We start from the raw sequence: 18,650 nt of genomic DNA, 5'->3' as shown, positions 1-18,650 counted from the left end.
TACTCCGCTCATTAGGTGGTCGTGTACATTACTATTCACACTGAACATCAGGTGGCGCCATACTACATAGGCAAACATAACTCCTCACTGGATTGTCTATGTAAATGGGAAAAAAAAAAAATCTTCATTTCTATGGGCCACCCAATAAATATAAGTAAAAGACGCGACTACACCTATTGATTCTATCACAGCAATTCCCTGTAGATCTACTGCAGTAATTCTATAGTGAAATGGTTATTGCCAGAGTGTTGTGGTCAAACACTACAGGGAAAATGCAGCGTTACATGGCAGCCATTCCTAGGAGTTCACCGGATGAAGAGATACTGCATGCAGACACCCTCCATCCTAGGTAATAGAGGGATATAGACAAGGGGCTTCCTAAAAAGACAACGGAAGGAATCTAATCACAAATTGAATGCCAGTTTCTGGCACAAAAGTGTATGATAGATGTTTAGGCCCCACAAGCCACTTAATGGAAACGTGGGGGTTTCAGGATGGGCTTAGCGGGAAGGGGCGTGCAGCACCGGAGACAAGGCGATGGAAACCATTGCTCAAATCTACCTGGCAAAGATGTAAAATTGTGGTGCATGAAAGTCAAGAGATGACAAGCCTCTTCATAAATTAGGCACTCGGGCGATTACGACAGACATTAGTAACACCAGTCCTCATAAAAATTCCCCAACATCATTAAGAGAGTTTCCTAGGACTTGCATATTGATAATCCTCAGTATAGATTTCCAGTATGTAATTGTGGGTGCAGGGGGGTCCGGCACCCAGGACACCCACAAACAGTTTGAATAGACTACCACACTTAGCATATAGGAGCTTCACCATATCTTCCCTCTGTCAATAACATTATGTTCATTGGTCACATGGTACAGCAGAAGCAGATCAGTCCTATCCAAGAGAACAGGACAGAGCTGCAATGCCATGCACAGCCCCTATGATATGTAAGGCACACTGCTCAGGATTCAGTGAAGAGGCCATGGGCCTCCTCTGAACGCTGCGTCCTCACCAACCAGCTGATCAGTGGGAACACCGACCGATCACACCTGATCTAAGGAGAGGTCATGGATATGAAAGACAAAAATTCCTTTAATAGGGATCACCTTCTCTGCCCCGCCAACAAAACAGATTTACCATTACAAAACTTATATTTAGTTCATCTACAGAGCAGAGGTGCTGCCAGAATGTTCTTCACCACAAGCCCAATGCTTTCCCCTGTCCCATAACATTATTGCCCAATCAATATAAAAGAGACCAACATAAAGCAATAAAATAAAAGCAGTTTAGAGCGTACGGGGCCGAGGGAAAACTCCTGTCAGTACAAAATCATCGATAATAAAGCTTCATATTATGGGGTCCGCAATAATGACATCTGTTGTCAAGCAGGTTGGGAGGTTATACAATATGGTTACATGGCATGATAGAGCGAGGGTACCAGGGACACTGTCGTCATCTCTATATGTAATTGTTATTAAGAAACTGCAGTTATATTGCAGAATAGTTATATAGTATTGAAGTCATATGAACTGACCATTCACACAACATGACAAAAGAGAAGGATCGAGAGATGGGACGCACGTACGGTACAATGTGGGTCAAGTTTGTTCACCGTTATAGAAAGCAAGAGCTTTATTCAGGTTCAATACAACTAAAGTAACAGGAAATGTTGGTTTGCAATAATTTAGAGTGGTTACATATGTATCCCATATGAGCCTGTGATCTCTGTGTGTTACAGTAAAGTCACTGAAAACTACAGACATGCATACAGTATATCCTTGTGGCCTTTCAGATGACTGAGCGGAAAGACTGCATACGGACTGATTTATGTTTTTTTTTTTCCACACAGACTCTTGGTCATCATAAAAAAACGCTAGAAAATCCTAACCTGATCCATTTTCCTAGGTCAGAAATAGACAATGTGCAATCCAAATATCCTTGTAAAAAGCATCTGTGGTTTACTTGGGCCCACCTAGTGGTGGGATATGGTATTACTCTGTCCTATTCACTTGTGTTGGACACATCTATAATACACCTGCACAGCCAGATAATATGATATAATATAGATAATATGGGGAAGCTTAAATCACGTAAAAAAATAAAGTGACTGCACTCACCCGAGCAGTGCAGCCCCTAAAACAGCTGATCTGTAGGGTGGTAAGACTCGGCCCCCACCAATACGATTCTGATGGCCGATCCTACCGAGATCAGATCTTAATATGAAGTGTAATGGAAAGCTGGATTATAATCTGAACACTGCCTGAGTGACTACAAACCAGAGAAGTTCTTTATGCCCCTTTTAGGAGTCCAGCCTTGTATTTTTTTTTTTTTTTTCATTTTTGATACTACCCCAGTTTCACTGTTTAAAAAAAAACAAACAAACAAAAAAAAACCCTGGCAATTGGAATGCATTATTTTTCAGTTTACTACAACATAACAGATGAAAGGTGGCCATACATCTTAGATAGATGTTGGCCATTTCATTAGCAGCTATTCTGCCCATACACACTCTGTTAATGGTATATGTGATCTCAAGAACACCCCTGGAAACAGTGTATTTCCAGTGAGAGCAAAGGGTTAGGCCCTAGCCTTCTTAGGCCCCTTTCACACTATGTTTTTCAAGTCAGTTTAACAACTCTGTTATTTCAATCAAAAAACTGATGCAAACAGAGGTCAATTCACGCATCAAAAAAACTGGATCTTTTAAGGTATGTGCAACTGTTTGCATCAGTTTTTTGCTTAAAAAAATACATAAAAAATTATATATATTTTATGTTTACCTCTGCCATCCCCTACATGTGCTTTGCCTGATACCATTAGGGGTAGAACACTTGTGGGGGCAGTCGTTAGGGATTGATTACCCCATCCCCCCCCCCCCCCAACATCTGCTACCCTAATGACTGTCCCAGCACTCACATGTGCTACCCTCGATGGTAGTAGGTGAATTCCCATGTCTGCTACCCCCACACGTGCGATACCCATAAAGGTATCAGGTGAAATACATGTGGGAGATGGCAGAGGATTTACAGCACATATAACAACAACAACAAAAAGTGCTGTGACTTGTAGTGCTTCAAGGTGGGAGGGGGTGGGGTTAGCCATTAGGGATTGATTGCTTCCCCCCCCAGGTGTGCTACCCCTGAAGGCTGCTGCCATTTATGACCCCCATTAGAGAAATGGCGACCGCCCCTCCCCCATCTCTAACCACACCTGTGTCCTGGCTCCTGAATGTCTACAGCATCACCTCCATTCTGTCTTCTCCTCCCCCCACAATGAGGTATAGTACAATGGCTGGGGAGGAACAGACAGGACAGGGGTGGCTCTGGATAACAATACAATACAAAGAGACATTTGGGAGCTGGGACATAGGAGTGGTGAAAGCTGGGGGAGGGATGGTAGCCATTTCTCTAAGGGGGGGTCACAAAAGTAGGATTATTCATGCTGGGAACAGGGAAGGGAGGGTGGCCATTTCAGGTAAAATGGGATTAGGGAGGAGGGGATTTGGGTTTACCTCATGGAGAGCTCCGCTGGATTCTCCTTCCTACAAGATCCTGCTGCACAGTTTCAGCGTGAAAATGAGGAGTGGGGTTGTGGCTAATGGGGGATGAAATAACAAACCATAACGGAATGCTTAAGTGGCTGTAAATCGCTTGCATCCATTTACATAGAAAACTATAGTAAAATGAAAACGAACCGTTGTGGATTTGTTGTTAAAGGACAGAAAAGTGTGGTAGTATACGTGGTAGTACACGCTTTTCTATCTGTTTGAAATAATAGACAGGGGCATAGAGAGACCATAATGGATTGTTTTGTTTTTTCATTGGAAGCAATGGGTCCGCTGACTGACACGTTTTTACAAGGTAAACGGCTATAAATACGTATCAGTCAGACGGACCTCTGTAACGTAATGTGAAAGGCCCCCTTCTCCCATATTCTTGCCAAGGGAGACTCAGCAGGACAGTTTCCAGTCTTACCATCTGACCCCTGGAGCTACTTACAGAATGCTGACTTGACTCATCATCTTCTTTGTTGGATCCGTCCTCTTCCACTCGGGAAATGTCATCTTGTCCATATGACCTGGACACCAGTCCTCCGTTTTCATCTGTAATAAAGAATTGGAGGTGTCAAAAACAGAATACTACACATCTTATATATTCCTACTTTTTACTGCATAACCAATTTCAAGTATTCACTCCATGCCACCAAGTAAGAGTCGCAGAACTTGCTACTATAAAAAATGAGATGAATGTACATGTGCAAGGAACGTTACACCGGCTAGCTTTGTACGTATTCACACTGCAGCAATAACTATATTTACATCACAAACAAGACAGGCAGGATCAAAATAGAAGTCTGACCTACATACAGTTAACACCCAGTATGGACAATAAATTATATTGCCGCTTATAAGGACTCTCCCTATAAAGGGTAGGTCTACAAAACTCTCTCATGGCCTTGACTATAATGTAAGACATATCACTAAATGCTACATAAGCAAGATGTCAAACCCCGCTATACAGAGAAAAATAGCATAAAAATGATAAGCAGAAAATATAATAATAATATAATAAATTTTATTTATATAGCGCCAACATATTCCGCAGCACTATACAAAATAAACTAATGAGACATCCTCGTGAGATGTCATCACTGGATGGGAATACACTTCAATGAAAATCTCACTAAAGAACAGAAAGCTTCCTGTTTGTCCCCTAAAAAACCCCCCAAAAAACAAAACACACCAATTTTTTTTAATATAATTAACAGGAGCAGTGTCCATTGCTTCCAGGAAGATAGCAGTCATGTCAGTTCCTCATGTGATGCCTTCCCAGGAGTAATGTTCCCATTGGGACAAATGCTACCTAGCTATGTATAGTAGCACCCCATCACAACTATGGCTCTCAGCCCCCCGCCGCCAAACATATAATCCCCCCAGTCCAGGCTCCCAGTCTTACCTTCAAACTCCCAATCACTGTCCGTCTCAGAATCTGAAACTCCAGCATAGACAGCCATAGAGGACAGCACAACCTTCTTTCTTAAAGCCATGACTACTACTAGTCTAGTCGTCGACCTGACCCTACTTTATCTTGAGGCTCACAAATTTACAAATTTTCTACAAAATTAGCAAGTGTAAGGCTCCAATGCAAGTCATTGTGTTCTTTATCTTGAGGCTCACAGCTGCAAGATAAAGAACACAATGACTTGCATTGGAGCCTTACACTTGCTAATTTTGTAGATGTTTTGACCACATTTACATCACAAATACTGAAAGGACCACAAAAGATGTTTCACCTCTATACAGGTAACACCCATAACCGGTCTGCAGGGCAGAGCTAGGCAGACTCCCCCTATGGCTCACCATACAGAAGAGGGCGCTAGCTTTCCAGGCGCACATTCAGGGCAGCAACCCCGACTCCTACCACCACCAAGCCTGGCTGAGCCACAGAGACCTGAGCAATCCAGACACCCCCCAACCAAACAACAGCCAACCACCAAACCAAAAACACCAAGAGATGATGACCAAGGCTGAAATAAAGGCGACCACAGAGGCAAACAGAGAGCGGTACATTGAAGAATGGAGAAACGAAATAAATAACTCCAAGAAACTCACCGTGTACCAATCCCTACAAAGGGACTACACCATGGCCACCTACCTGGAGAGAATACGCCACCCCAAACATAGACAGACCCTGAGCCGGTACAGACCGAGCGCCCACAACCTAGAGATGGAGACAGGGGCGATACAGGCAGACGTACAAGCCATGGGAGAACAGACTGTGCCAGCACTGTGACCAGGGGGCCATAGAAGACCAGACCCACTTCCTGCTACACTGCACCAAATACTCAGCTGTGAGGGCCGTCTACTACCAAAGACTCTCTGCCCACATCCCAGACTTCATTTCTGCAGACGAGAAGAGGAAACTCTACATCCTACTGGGAGAAGAAGAGGCCACTGTGGAGATCACTGCTCAATACGTGTCCAGCTGTCACCAAACAAGAGGAAGATGAGACGCATGGACTATCAAACCCCCCCCCCACAAAAAAAACACTAAGCCCCCCCCCCATCAGCTGTCTACCCCATACGCACCGATACCCACACACCCCAAACAAGAATGACGAGACACTAAAGACACTCAAGCCCCCAACCCAAGAATCCCGTACCCACCCCCCACCTCCTTTTTGCTTTGGCAACACCAAATGTTTTATTCTTTGGTAATGCTAATAAGGCTCATTTGTATCTTGTATCCATAACAAACACTACTGACAAAGGGCTGGCTATACTGGAAAGCATATTACACATGGAAAAAGAAAACTAATATATCATCACACACAAGAATTAAGAAATTACATATAAGGTATACACAAATTATTCATAGAAAATCAGCAGCAAAAGTTATTGCATTCAGTAAAACAATAGCGACAATAGCTATACGGTCATTAAAATAAACAACTGCTCAACACAAGAACTAGGGGCAAATAACCACTGGCTCAAATATAGCTTACCACTCAGAAAAAAAACCATATTACTAAATGCTATTAATACAGCAGAAAAGACCATAAGCAAAATGGCAGCACAGAAAACTAAAAATGCTACAAGCATTGGATGAGAATACACAGCAATGTAAATCTGTCTCGAGAACATAAAAACTACTATCGATCCCCTAAAAAACAAACACTCTGATTTTTTTTTTTTTAATATAATAAATAGGAGCAGTATCCATTGCTTCCAAGAAGATAGCAGACACGTGATTTCCTCATGTGATACCTTCCCAGGTGTCTCTTCTTTAGGAGCAGACAACAGTCAGGGAGGCACTCAGAGGGTTAACCATGTGAGCACTAGTAGTAATGTTCCCATTGGGGCAAATACTACCTATCTATAATAGCACCCCATCACAACTATGGCTCTCTGCCGTTTTTTCAAGCGGACCAAAAAAAAAAAAAAAAAAAAAAAAAAAAATCCTACATGCAGGACTTTTCTACCCGTTTGAAAAAACTGACAGAAAGTGCCCGTTATTTTTTTTTTAACATTGGGCAACAGACATATAATGGACAGTAACTGACATAAGTGCGTTTTGTTTTTTTAAATAGACACCTTCTGAGCGGACACCAACTGTAGTGAGAACCCTACATTATTTTTATTTACATTATATTTTTTTAAATAGTGTTTCTTTTTTTTTTTAATATATATTTTAAATTTATTCTTGTGTGTTTTTACTATTTGTTTTGAGGTTTTTTTCATGTCCCACAAGAAGACATGTAGCTGTGATCTCAGATCCCCTGTGCAATGGCCTCCAACACATAATATGGTCACGTGAGTACACAGCCCATGGTCACGTGAGTACACAGCCCATGGTCACGTGAGTACACAGCCCATGGTCACGTGAGTACACAGCCCATGGTCACGTGAGTACACAGCCCATGGTCACGTGAGTACACAGCCCATGGTCACGTGAGTACACAGCCCATGGTCACGTGAGTACACAGCCCATGGTCACGTGAGTACACAGCCCATGGTCACGTGAGTACACAGCCCATGGTCACGTGAGTACACAGCCCATGGTCACGTGAGTACACAGCCCATGGTCACGTGAGTACACAGCCCATGGTCACGTGAGTACACAGCCCATGGTCACGTGAGTACACAGCCCATGGTCACGTGAGTACACAGCCCATGGTCACGTGAGTACACAGCCCATGGTCACGTGAGTACACAGCCCATGGTCACGTGAGTACACAGCCCATGGTCACGTGAGTACACAGCCCATGGTCACGTGAGTACACAGCCCATGGTCACGTGAGTACACATCCCATGACCTAATTATTATCCACTGATAGTAGGCAGAGAACTAGAGAACTGTAAGGAATTGTTACAGAAAATATGTTGAAAATTGTATATCTTAATATCATACAAACAATAACATTTAAAGGGGCTGTCCAGGATATTTTAGTATTCTGGCTGGGAATAGAGAAAAAAACAGAACCTGTCCCTGGTGCCCCAGTCTGCTGTCCCAGGGGTTGTGGTCCATGACTGATGTCCCTTGTCCTTTTTTTAGCAGCTTATACACTCCTCTCCCTACAAAAGGGCAGGTCTACAAAACTTTCCCATGGCCTTGACTATAATGTAAGACATATCACTAAATGCTACTAACACAGAAGAGACATAAGCAAGATGGCAACCCCCACTATACAGAGAAAAATAGCATAAAAATTATATAAGCAGAAAATATAATAATATAATACATTTTATTTATATAGTGCCAACATATTCCGCAGCGCTGTACAAAATAAACTACGGTAATGAGACATCCTCGTGAGATGTCATCACTGGATGGGAATACACTTCAATGAAACTCACTAAAGAACAGAAAAATTCCTGTTTGTCCCCCCCCCCCAAAAAAAAACACCAATTTTTTTTTATAATTAACAGGAGCAGTGTCCATTGCTTCCAAGAAGATACGGTAGCAGTCATGTGATGCCTTCCCAGGAGTAATGTAGCTTTGTATAGTAGCACCCCATCACAACTATGGTTCTCAGCCCCCCCGCCAAACATATAATCCCCCCAGTCCAGGCTCCCAGTCTTACCTTCAAATTCCCAATCACTGTCTGTCTCAGAATCTGAAACTCCAGCATAGACAGCCATAGAGGACAGCACAACCTTCTTTCTTAAAGCCATGACTACTACTAGTCTAGTTGTAGACCTGACCCTACTTTATCTTGAGGCTCACAGCTTCAAGATAAAGAGCACAATGACTTGCATTGGAGCCTTACACTTGCTAATTTTGTAGATGTTTTGACCACATTTACATTACAAATACTGAAAGGACCACAAAAGATGGTTTCACCTCTATACAGGTAACACTCATAACCGGCCTGCAGGGCAGAGCTAGGCAGCCTCCCCCTATGGCTCACCATACAGAAGAGGGCACTAGCTTTCATCTTTTGCCCTAAGCATTTCGCCCTATTTGGCATTTCTTTTCTTTTTTTTTTTGTAAATCAATTTTTATTGAACCTTTTCAACAAGTTTATACAATACAGAGAAATACTGAAAAGGTAGGATAAATATAAGTGCTGGAAACAAATTAGGAAGATTGGAAACATAGGAGAAATACAATAAGTAAACCAGAGTACAATGTAAGAAAGTAGGTGCGTATTCCTGGAGTGGTGTACAATAGAAAAGGGGTGAGGGGGAGGGGAAACCAAGGGAGATTATGGACAAGGTACAGTCAGCTATTGAATGGTAAGGCTAAGGAATGAAGGGAGAAGGGGGGAGGAAGGAAGTAGGCAAGATATAAGGGAAAGGAAGACAAGTGTAGAATGATATGGAAAAAAGGGAGGGGGGAAGATAACTATTAAACTGCGTGACTACCTATTTGGCATTTCTGTGCAGACAACCGGATGGTTTTGTGGGCCTGGACGGGCTACAGCGGAGATATACTAGATTGCCCTACCCTGGCGTTCTATTCCATTGTTATCTCCATTTGTCAGATACTGCAGAGTCTGAGGAAGGTCAGTGGACCGAAAACGTTTATTTGTACTCTACCAATAAAACATGTGGTAATTGGTTCAGCATCAACAGTGTGAAGTTCATCTTTTGTCCAATCCCTACAAAGGGACTACACCATGGCCACCTACCTAGAGAGAATACCCCACCCCAAATACAGACAAGCCCTGAGCCCATACAGACTGAGCGCCCACAACCTAATGATCAAAACAGGCCGACACAGGCAGATGTACAAGCCACGGGAGAGCAGACTGTGCCAGCACTGTGACCAGGGGGCCCTAGAAGACGAGACCAACCTCCTGCTACACTGCACCAAATACTCAGCTGTGAGGGCCGTCTACTACCAAAGACTCTCTGCCCACATCCCAGACTTCATATCTGCAGACGAGAAGAGGAAACTCTACATCCTACTGGGAGAAGAAGAGACCACTGTGGAGATCGCTGCCCAATACGTGTCCAGCTGTCACCAAACAAGAGGAAGATGAGACCCCACGGACTATCAAACTCCCCCACACAAAAAACCCACTAAGCCCCCCCCCCCCATACACACCGATACCCACACCCCCCAAGCGAGAATGACGAGACCCTAAGGACACTCAAGCCCCCAACCCAAGAATCCCGTACCCACCCCCATCCACCACCCCCAGCCTCCTTTTTGCTTTGGCAACACCAAATGTTTTATTCTTTGGTAATACTAATAAAGCTCATTTGTATCTTGTATCCATAACAAACACTACTGACAAAGGGCTGGCTATACTGTACTGGCAAGCATATTACACATGGAAAAAAAAAAAAAAAAAAAAATTATATATATATATATATATATATATATATATATATATATATATATATATACACACACACACACACAAGAATTAAGAAACTACATATAAGGTATACACAAATTATTCATAGAAAATCAGTAGCAACAGTTATTGCATGCAGTAAAAAAATATAATATATATATATATATATATATATATATATATATATATATATATATATATGTATATAGCGCAACAATAGCTATACGGTCATTAAAATAAACAACTGCTCAACACAAGAACTAGGGGCAAATAACCATTGGCTCAAATATAGCTTACCACTCAGAATAAAACCATATTACTAAATGCTAGTAGGGAGTCACTCAGAGGGTTAACCATGTGAGCACTAGTAGTAATGTTCCCATTGGGGCAAATGCTACCTAGCTATCTATAATAGCACCCCATCACTACTATGGCTCTCTGCCGTTTTTTCAAGCGGACCAAAAAAAAAAATCCTGCATGCAGGACTTTTCTATCCGTTTGAAAAAACTGACAGAAAGTGCCCGTTATTTTTTTAACATTGGGCAACAGACATATAATGGACAGTAACTGACAGCCATCAGTTGCTGTCCATTTGTATCTGTTATGATAGGTGTGTTTTGTTTTTTAAATGGATACCTTCTGAGAGGACACCAACAGTAGTGTGAACCCTACATTATTTTTTATAATTATAATAGTGTTTTTTTTTTTAAATATATATTTTAATTTATTCTTGTGTGTTTTTACTATTTGTTTTGAGGTTTTTTTCATGTCCCACAAGAAGACATGTAGCTGTGATCTCAGATCCCCTGTGCAATGCGCTCCAACACATAATATCGAAGAACATCACACAGTAGTTCCTTTGGGAATTGGGCATAGACAGTCAGGAGGCCATAGCTTGGCCTCTTGGACACCATGGCAAACCCTTGGAACCCACAATCTTTGACCATTGACCATAAAGGAATGACAGATCCTAGGGATATGCCATCCCTTTATAAAATGGAAATACCACTTCAATGGAAATCTCACTGAAGACAATAAAATCTCCTATTGGTCCTCCCATACAAAACAAACAAACAAACAAAAAAACCATACCATTTTCTTTCTTTTTAATAACAGGAGCAATGGCGGGCGTGTAATTTTTTTTATATGAGGATATGCCAGGGGGTCACTCAAAAGTATAAATCACACATGAAGACTAGTATGTAGAGAGCTATGCATTTGAGGGGCCACCATGGCCCCATTGGCAAAGGAGAAGGGAAATGCTAGTGCACACAATTGGCTACTTTCAGATCAATGTTATTATTTGTATAATTTTCCCAATATATTTTCTGTATGAATTCCTCACGGCTTTCTAGATCTCTGGGAACTGTCATTCTGTTTAATCCCAGTGGATAAAAATCAGCCCATGGTCACGTGGCACACAGCCCATATATATGTGTACACATCACATGACCTGATTCTTATCCACTGATAGTAGGCAAAGATCTAGAGAACTGTAAGGAATTGTTACAGAAAATATGTTGAAAATTGTATATCTTAATATCATACAAACAATAACATTTAAAGGGGCTGTCCAGGATATTTTAGTGTTCTGGCTGGGAATAGAGAAAAAAACAAAACCTGTCCCTGGTGCCCCAGTCTGCTGTCCCAGGGGTTGTGAAGTCCATGACTGATGTCCCTTGTCCTTTTCTTAGGCCACTGATTGGGCTTATAGGTCACAAGTGGTGAGGACTTCCAACATGAAAGTCCTGAGACCAGACGGTGGACACCGGAGAGCTGGGACAGGCCACTATGTTTTTATTTTTCACCTTTCCCCAGCCTCCTGCCCACTACTGAAATACACAGGCGGCAGCGCCCCCTACTGGATCCCCAGCATACTATGCAGCACTCCATTCTAGCAGCTATCATAGTAGTAGACCTCCACAACTATGACTCTCTGCCCCACATCCATAGGCTGCACTGCCCCCCCGCCCCTGATACATATAAACCCGCCATGTATCGCCCCCTCTATTACTCTCCCGCCCGGGCTCTCAGTCTTACCTTCTATTTCTCCCTCACTGTCCGGCTCAGGCTCCGAGTCCCCGGCATAGACTGCTAGAGAGGACAGCACATTTTTCCTGCTGGAAGCCATGTCTTCTACTAATCTAGTCGTCGCAGTGACGTTCTCCCGGGGCCGGAAGGAAGGCCAGACGTAGTCACCATGGTAACCGTGCCCAGGGACCTCTTACGTCATCAGTGTGCGCCGGGACCGGCGGAAGTTCAGAGGAAGTTTGCGTGGAGATGATACTCGGCTGAACGTTAGTATTTACACTGAGGTGTCCGGAGAGCTGATCAGTATGTAGAGCTGGGGGGACACTGATATCACATATATGTATCATACAGATATATATAAGCTAAAGCACACGGGGCGGGCGACCTGGAGAACAGCTGGGGCAGCAAATGCGCTGTTGCCACTTGCAACCAATCAGGTGACAGATTTTACTGTTTAATCTGCTGTGGTGAAATGAAAGCTGGAACCTGATTGGTTGTTGGCTGCTGTGGTCAGCCCTGCCTGCACGAGGCCTAACATGCTATATCAATGCAATATCTATAGTACCTTATGGCTGCCCAGTCCTACCATGACATTAGTTAGCCAGCCTGACCTGTAGGGGCCTATTATACAAGCCCATTGGTTAGTTCTAGATATTTGTGGGACATTTTGTTATTGTTGTTGGGGTACCCCTTTAAATTCACAGTGCCTGTGATACGCTTATAATTACTTCCGATCGTTTTAGAGATGCCATGTTTATCTTCGAAAATAGCCGCTCCGCGGTCATGGGGACATTTCTTTATACCCTATACCCTTAATAGGATAATGAAAGCATTAATATGGAGTTAAAGGAATTGTCCAGTCATGAAAAATAATTTATGAAAACTGCTCAGGATATAATAAAATAAGAATCACACTGAACCATTGCCTCTCCCGTTCAAACATTTTTGAGGTTCCCCACTGGCCTCTGCTTTCTGTTTTGGCAATGATGACCTGACATGGACATGTGGCCAATCACTGATCCCAGTGGTGACCCAGTACATCCAGTAACTGAAGGCAGGGATCAGATGTCTTCATCAAGACTCCTCTGTCAGCCTAGACTCTGTTCTAAAGCCATACTGATATTTTGCTACAGTGTGTCAGTGCAGACCATCAGAGCTACTTCTGTGTCCATCACTTGACTACCGTTAATGTACATTGCTCTCATCCGATTGCGGATGACAGCTAAGGACATTAATAACAGTTGTGTGAATGTAGCCTTAGATAGACATTGAAAGAGAGCTGAGCTGCAATAGTGCGGCATGACCACTACACTGTGTATCGGGCTGTCTGTCTCACTGTGCTGGACCCCCAATGATCTAACATAGATGACCTGTCCTAAGGATAGGCCATCCAAAGTCTACCTACACATTTTCCTTGAGAAAACACACAAAAGCAAGGTATACAATGTGAATGGGGACCTAAATAATCAAACCTATTAGTGGCATGGTCCCAGCATTCAACTCTAACTCACCCTAATAAAGCGTCCCACACTGAATAAATGAACAAACACATGTAAACTGAAGGGGGGTTGTCCAGGTGGTACTCAAAATAACAAAAACTCAAAATATTAATAATGTATAAAAAGTCAAGGGTTAAATGTCCTCTCATGATGTGTAGTTGATGCTGTATAACTATATATGGATCCAACCATCATCTCTATTACAGTATAAACAATCAATGCTCCAGTGGTACGGCAAATATGGATAAAGGCATCACAAAAGAGTACTACATAAGTGTTATATCAAACATGATTTCATCATACAGGTAAAGATAAACATACCCATGTTTACGGTCAAAATCTGCTGACGCCACCACCTGAACAACCCTCCTTCAGTTTACATTTTCCTTGAGGCAGAACCCATGTAAAGCAGTTTATTGAAGTGCAAATGGCTCGCAAATGGCAGATTGGATGTGTTTCTCATCTAAATGGGTTACTTTTATTTTAGCCGCCCAGGGCTTTTGGGCTTCAATGCAAAGTCTGTGCCATTTAGAAAAGTGGTATATTTTATGTGGTAGAGGGACCCTTGAGGCCCCGTCAGTGTCCAGGGCCCGATAGAAACTGATACCCAGTGGTGTAACCTGCAAACACTGGGCCCCCTCAGCAAACTTTATTTCCCCTACACACACACACACACACACACACACACACACACACACACACACACACACACACGTCATAGCACACCCTTTCCTGACCCCCAGACAGTATAATGTCCCATTTACACACACTATAATGTCCCAAAGTGGCCCCAGTACACAGTATCATGCCCCATAGTGCCCCCTCCACACAGTATTATGCCCCATAGTGGCCCCTGCACATAGTATCATGCCCCATAGTGGCCCCTGCACACACTATTATGCCCCATAGTGTCCCCTGCACACACAGTATTATGTCCCACAGTGGCCCCTGCACACACTATTATGCCCCATAGTGTCCCCTGCACACAGTAGTATGTCCCACAGTGGCCCCTGCACACAGTGTTATGTCCCATAGCGGCCCACCCATGAACAAATATTACTGATATTAATGATTGGAGACCCAGGGGAGAATACAAACATAAAAGACTTTGTTACTTTCCTCTTTTGGGCTCTGGTGCACTCCCCGCTGCTTTCAGAGCTCTTCAATTTTGGTACAGATGTCACGTGAGCCAGGCCTGCATCACGACACATAATAACGCCGGTCTGGCCCATGTGACATCTGGGACATTGCCAAATAGGCCTGAAGACTGCCGGAGTACAGAAGAGGTAAGTAATAGTGTTTTTATTTTCCCTCACGTCCCCTGGGTCTCCGATCATTATACTCGGGAGTCTGAAAAGACCCCTGATTATAATTATAGCAGTGTTTGTTGGGGTTCACAGGCTTATCGATCCCTGTTCCTGCTCACATCTGCTGTGTCTCCCAGCGTCCTGCTGTACAGCGGGGACCTCCGCCAGAGCACAACAATGGACCAGGAGGACCAGACCGTGCTGGGGAAAAGATGAGTTTGATATTTTATTTTTTTTTGTTCATCGCCCCCAGCCAATTTAACAAATCATTTTTTTTGCCTGCACAACCTCTTTAATGAAAAGTCATTGAAAAAAAAACATTTTTCTCTTATGACTCTACATTGGTTTTTGTTGTCTTCTGTTATAAGATTTTACGCTGCAGCAGTTTAACCAATTGCAGAACTTCACGTTAACCCTGCTATATCTCCCATTCATACACAAATACTTGACTGTGTATCTCCCATAGAGTGGTGTGGAGCTGCACAGCACATGCTTGACCTCTGCTTCTTGCATCTCTTCTGTAATGTAGATGTAGTAATTGGTGTTTCAGTAGTTGCAGTTGCTTTACATTGTAGCATTTATCACCGGCGTTAATACCTGGAGTATATATTTTAAGTGGTTTTTTGGGACTCTATTATTGGTATCTTAGGCCTGGTTCACATTGCGTTGGGCTTTTCTTTCAGGGAGTCCACTTGAGGACTCCCTGAACGGAAACCTAATTCACATAAAAAAGTGGTTACCTAAGGAAACCCGCGGACCCCATAGACTATAATGAGGTCTTTGTGATTTACGCTCCATTTCGCATGAAAAATGCAGAGAGAAAAATGCCGCTTGCCCGACTTTTCTCTCCACATATTTCATATGGATAGGTGAACGGAATGGCCCGAACGCAAATGTGAACTAGGCCTTATTCTTAGGTAAGGTCATCCATATAACATGAGTGGTGGTCTTATGCTCAACAGCACCACTGATCAGCAGATGGAAGGGGTTGCAGAGCTCTGGGTTCTTCATGGTTTCCCAGACACAGCTCAGTCTGTTTAGTAGTGACTTATTTGCCATTAGTTGTTGTCACCTAGTACAGTGAAACCTCTCCAGAAGACCATTCTCTTATTCAGATCATTTTTCTGTGATGTTCAGTTTTCCATACCAGCTCTCTTTGAGAAGACCACTCCCCTAGAAGACCACTTTTTATGCGATTTTGGATGGTTCCCTGAAAGAGGTTTCACTGTATATGTTACCCTTAAATGGCAGGATGACCCCGGATGGTGTAGCATTGCCACTTTCTAAGTTTTCCTAGCACAGCAGTGCACCCAGCCACTTAGTTGTTCGGGTAGCTGTAGCTGTCCCATTCACTTTAATGGGGCTATGCTGTAAGTTCTTGTACAGCATGTAGTAGGGACCCCAATGTGCTGGGAAAAACAGTGAAGTGGAGGCCTCTTTGGTTTAAGGAGGGCTTCACTGATCATAAGGTGATACCATATATTAGCCATATGCCCTCACCCTACAAGATGGGAAAACCCAGTCAAATGTATTCACATAAAGACTTCTAGTACTAGACAATCTCCACTATATTCTCTACAACAGGGGTAGGGAACGTACGGCTCTCCAGCTGTTGCAAAACTACAACTCCCAGCATGCATATTTGCTCTGCTGTTCTTGGAACTCCCATGGAAGTGAATGGAGCATGCTGGGAGTTGTAGTTTCACAGCAGCTGGAGAGCCGAAGGTTCCCTACTACTGCTCCACAAGAACACACTCTTTTCTTTTGTCTCTTACTGATGTCTTATATTTTGCAGTGTAATAGACATTATCAGTGTCACATTCTCCATTTAGCCGTGTATTATCTGTGCTGGGGCAGGAATAGTCTGATTATTACTAACTTCTGCTCTATCCTACAGGACTATTGTGTGTCATTCAGAGAAATGAGCGCCCAGTCTTCCTCCTCCTCCTCAACAACAACAAGCTCGAAATGCAAAATTCTCTCCACCCTTAAGAAAGTTTTTGGATTTAACACCTTCCGATCAGATCTACAGGAAAATGCAACACGCACTGTGGTTAAAGGTGAGGTCTATGTGTACCCTCTACATTAAACTATATATCCCCGTCATGTGGTGTCAGGCATTGCAGACTGAAATGGTAGACCGCCTTGTATGTATCTTTTCATATATTTAAAGGATTTTACAACTCATTTTTATTGATGACCTGTCCTCTGGATAGGGAATGAATAAAAGACCAGGGGGAGTCTGACACTCAGGACCCTGCTGATGAGCTCTTTTGAAAGACCCACGGTGGTTGAGGACCTATCAGCAGGCATGGGGTCACTAAACCACCAGCCTGTCCTTATGCACTAGTGTACCAAACTGAAATACTTGTAGAGGGGGTGCCTTTAAATTGCATCAATGAAGCTTAGGTGGGTGAAGCTTGGCTTCATTATACATGTGCTTAATGTGTAGCCCATGTGTAGTTGAGAAAGGTGTACTGACCTTGGCTTCATTGCAGAAATGCACATTTGTCAGGAGCAGAAATGAGTAAGATGGAGGCTGCAGACTCATCTAGTGGTACTTATTTCCTGAATACCCCATCACTTCGATGTGTGTTGATGGGGATGCAGCCATGAAGCCTCAGCTCTGGTATAGAGCTAAGTTAAAAGGGTTGCTTGTGAATGCAGTCCACGTCCATATAACCTGTTTTGGCATATGGATAACATGGACTCCCTGGTTTAAGACCCTTCTTGATCAGCCATCTAAATTGACATCATCTTATACTATATATCCCCCTGTAGCGGCCATGGCTTTAGATTCTTGCCAGCAGTGTCAGAAGCTGGACTCAGGGCCGTTAGCTGATTGCAATAAGGGACACAATCTTAACCGGTTAAGGACCGCTGGCCGTAAATTTACGGCCAGCAGTCCTGGTCTCTAAGACCAGCCGATAGTAAATTTACGGCCGGTCTTCAGAGACTCACTAGGCAGGGGGTGGGGCGGGGGGAGGGCAGGGGTTAGGTGTTACTGACACCTAACCACCCCCTCAACAACGTTCAGTCGGACTCAGTTCCGACTGAACGCTTTAACCCTTTCGATCCTGCCGTGAAACATCACGGCGCGATCGAAAGGGATCCTCCGCAGATTGAAGCTGATCGGCACCCCCGCGGCGAGATCGGGGGGTGCCGATGTCAGTAGAAGGTAGTCTGGGGTCTGGCCAGTGACCCCAGACTACCGGAGCCCCCACATACCTGGTTGATCCTGCCGACCGATGGAGGAAGTGAGCGATGTGTCTCACTTCCTCTGCAGCTTGCAGGACACGAGCAGGCTCATGTCCTGCTCGTGTCCTGCAAGCTACTATACAGAATCAGTTGGTGCTTTCATCAAAGCATCAACTGATTCAAGTGTCCTAAATGGACACATGAAAAAGTTAAAAAAAAAAAAAAAAAGTTAAAAAAAATAAAGTGTATGAAAAAAGTAATAAAGTTATAAAGCCCAAAAATCCCTTTTTCTCTATACAAAATG

The 18,650-nt window shown here is 43.4% G+C and overlaps 2 protein-coding genes across 3 annotated transcripts in view; one reads left to right on the top strand and one right to left on the bottom strand.

Moving 5' to 3' along the window:
• Positions 1-12,473, bottom strand: part of SAP30BP (SAP30 binding protein) — a 29,716-nt gene extending 17,243 nt beyond the window's left edge. For both annotated transcript variants that reach the window (XM_075278745.1, XM_075278746.1), the window contains exons 1-2: positions 12,352-12,473; positions 4,002-4,105 (exon numbers count right to left, since the gene is read on the bottom strand). In XM_075278745.1, the coding sequence (XP_075134846.1) occupies positions 4,002-4,105; positions 12,352-12,442 (195 nt within the window). In that variant the 5' untranslated portion in view covers positions 12,443-12,473. The remainder of the gene's footprint in view (positions 1-4,001; positions 4,106-12,351) is intronic.
• Positions 12,474-12,559: 86 nt separating this feature from the next.
• The window catches only part of RECQL5 (RecQ like helicase 5), a 69,398-nt gene continuing 63,307 nt past the window's right edge, over positions 12,560-18,650 (top strand). The window contains exons 1-2 of the mRNA XM_075277247.1: positions 12,560-12,608; positions 17,046-17,208. Coding sequence (XP_075133348.1) covers positions 17,070-17,208 — 139 coding nt within the window. The 5' untranslated portion in view covers positions 12,560-12,608; positions 17,046-17,069. The remainder of the gene's footprint in view (positions 12,609-17,045; positions 17,209-18,650) is intronic.

The sequence above is a fragment of the Leptodactylus fuscus genome, chromosome 6 (assembly GCF_031893055.1).
Source record: "Leptodactylus fuscus isolate aLepFus1 chromosome 6, aLepFus1.hap2, whole genome shotgun sequence".
In the NCBI taxonomy this organism is placed as follows: domain Eukaryota; kingdom Metazoa; phylum Chordata; class Amphibia; order Anura; family Leptodactylidae; genus Leptodactylus; species Leptodactylus fuscus.
The sequence above is the reverse complement of the archived record's forward strand: the minus strand, read 5'-3'. Positions and strand labels throughout refer to the sequence as shown.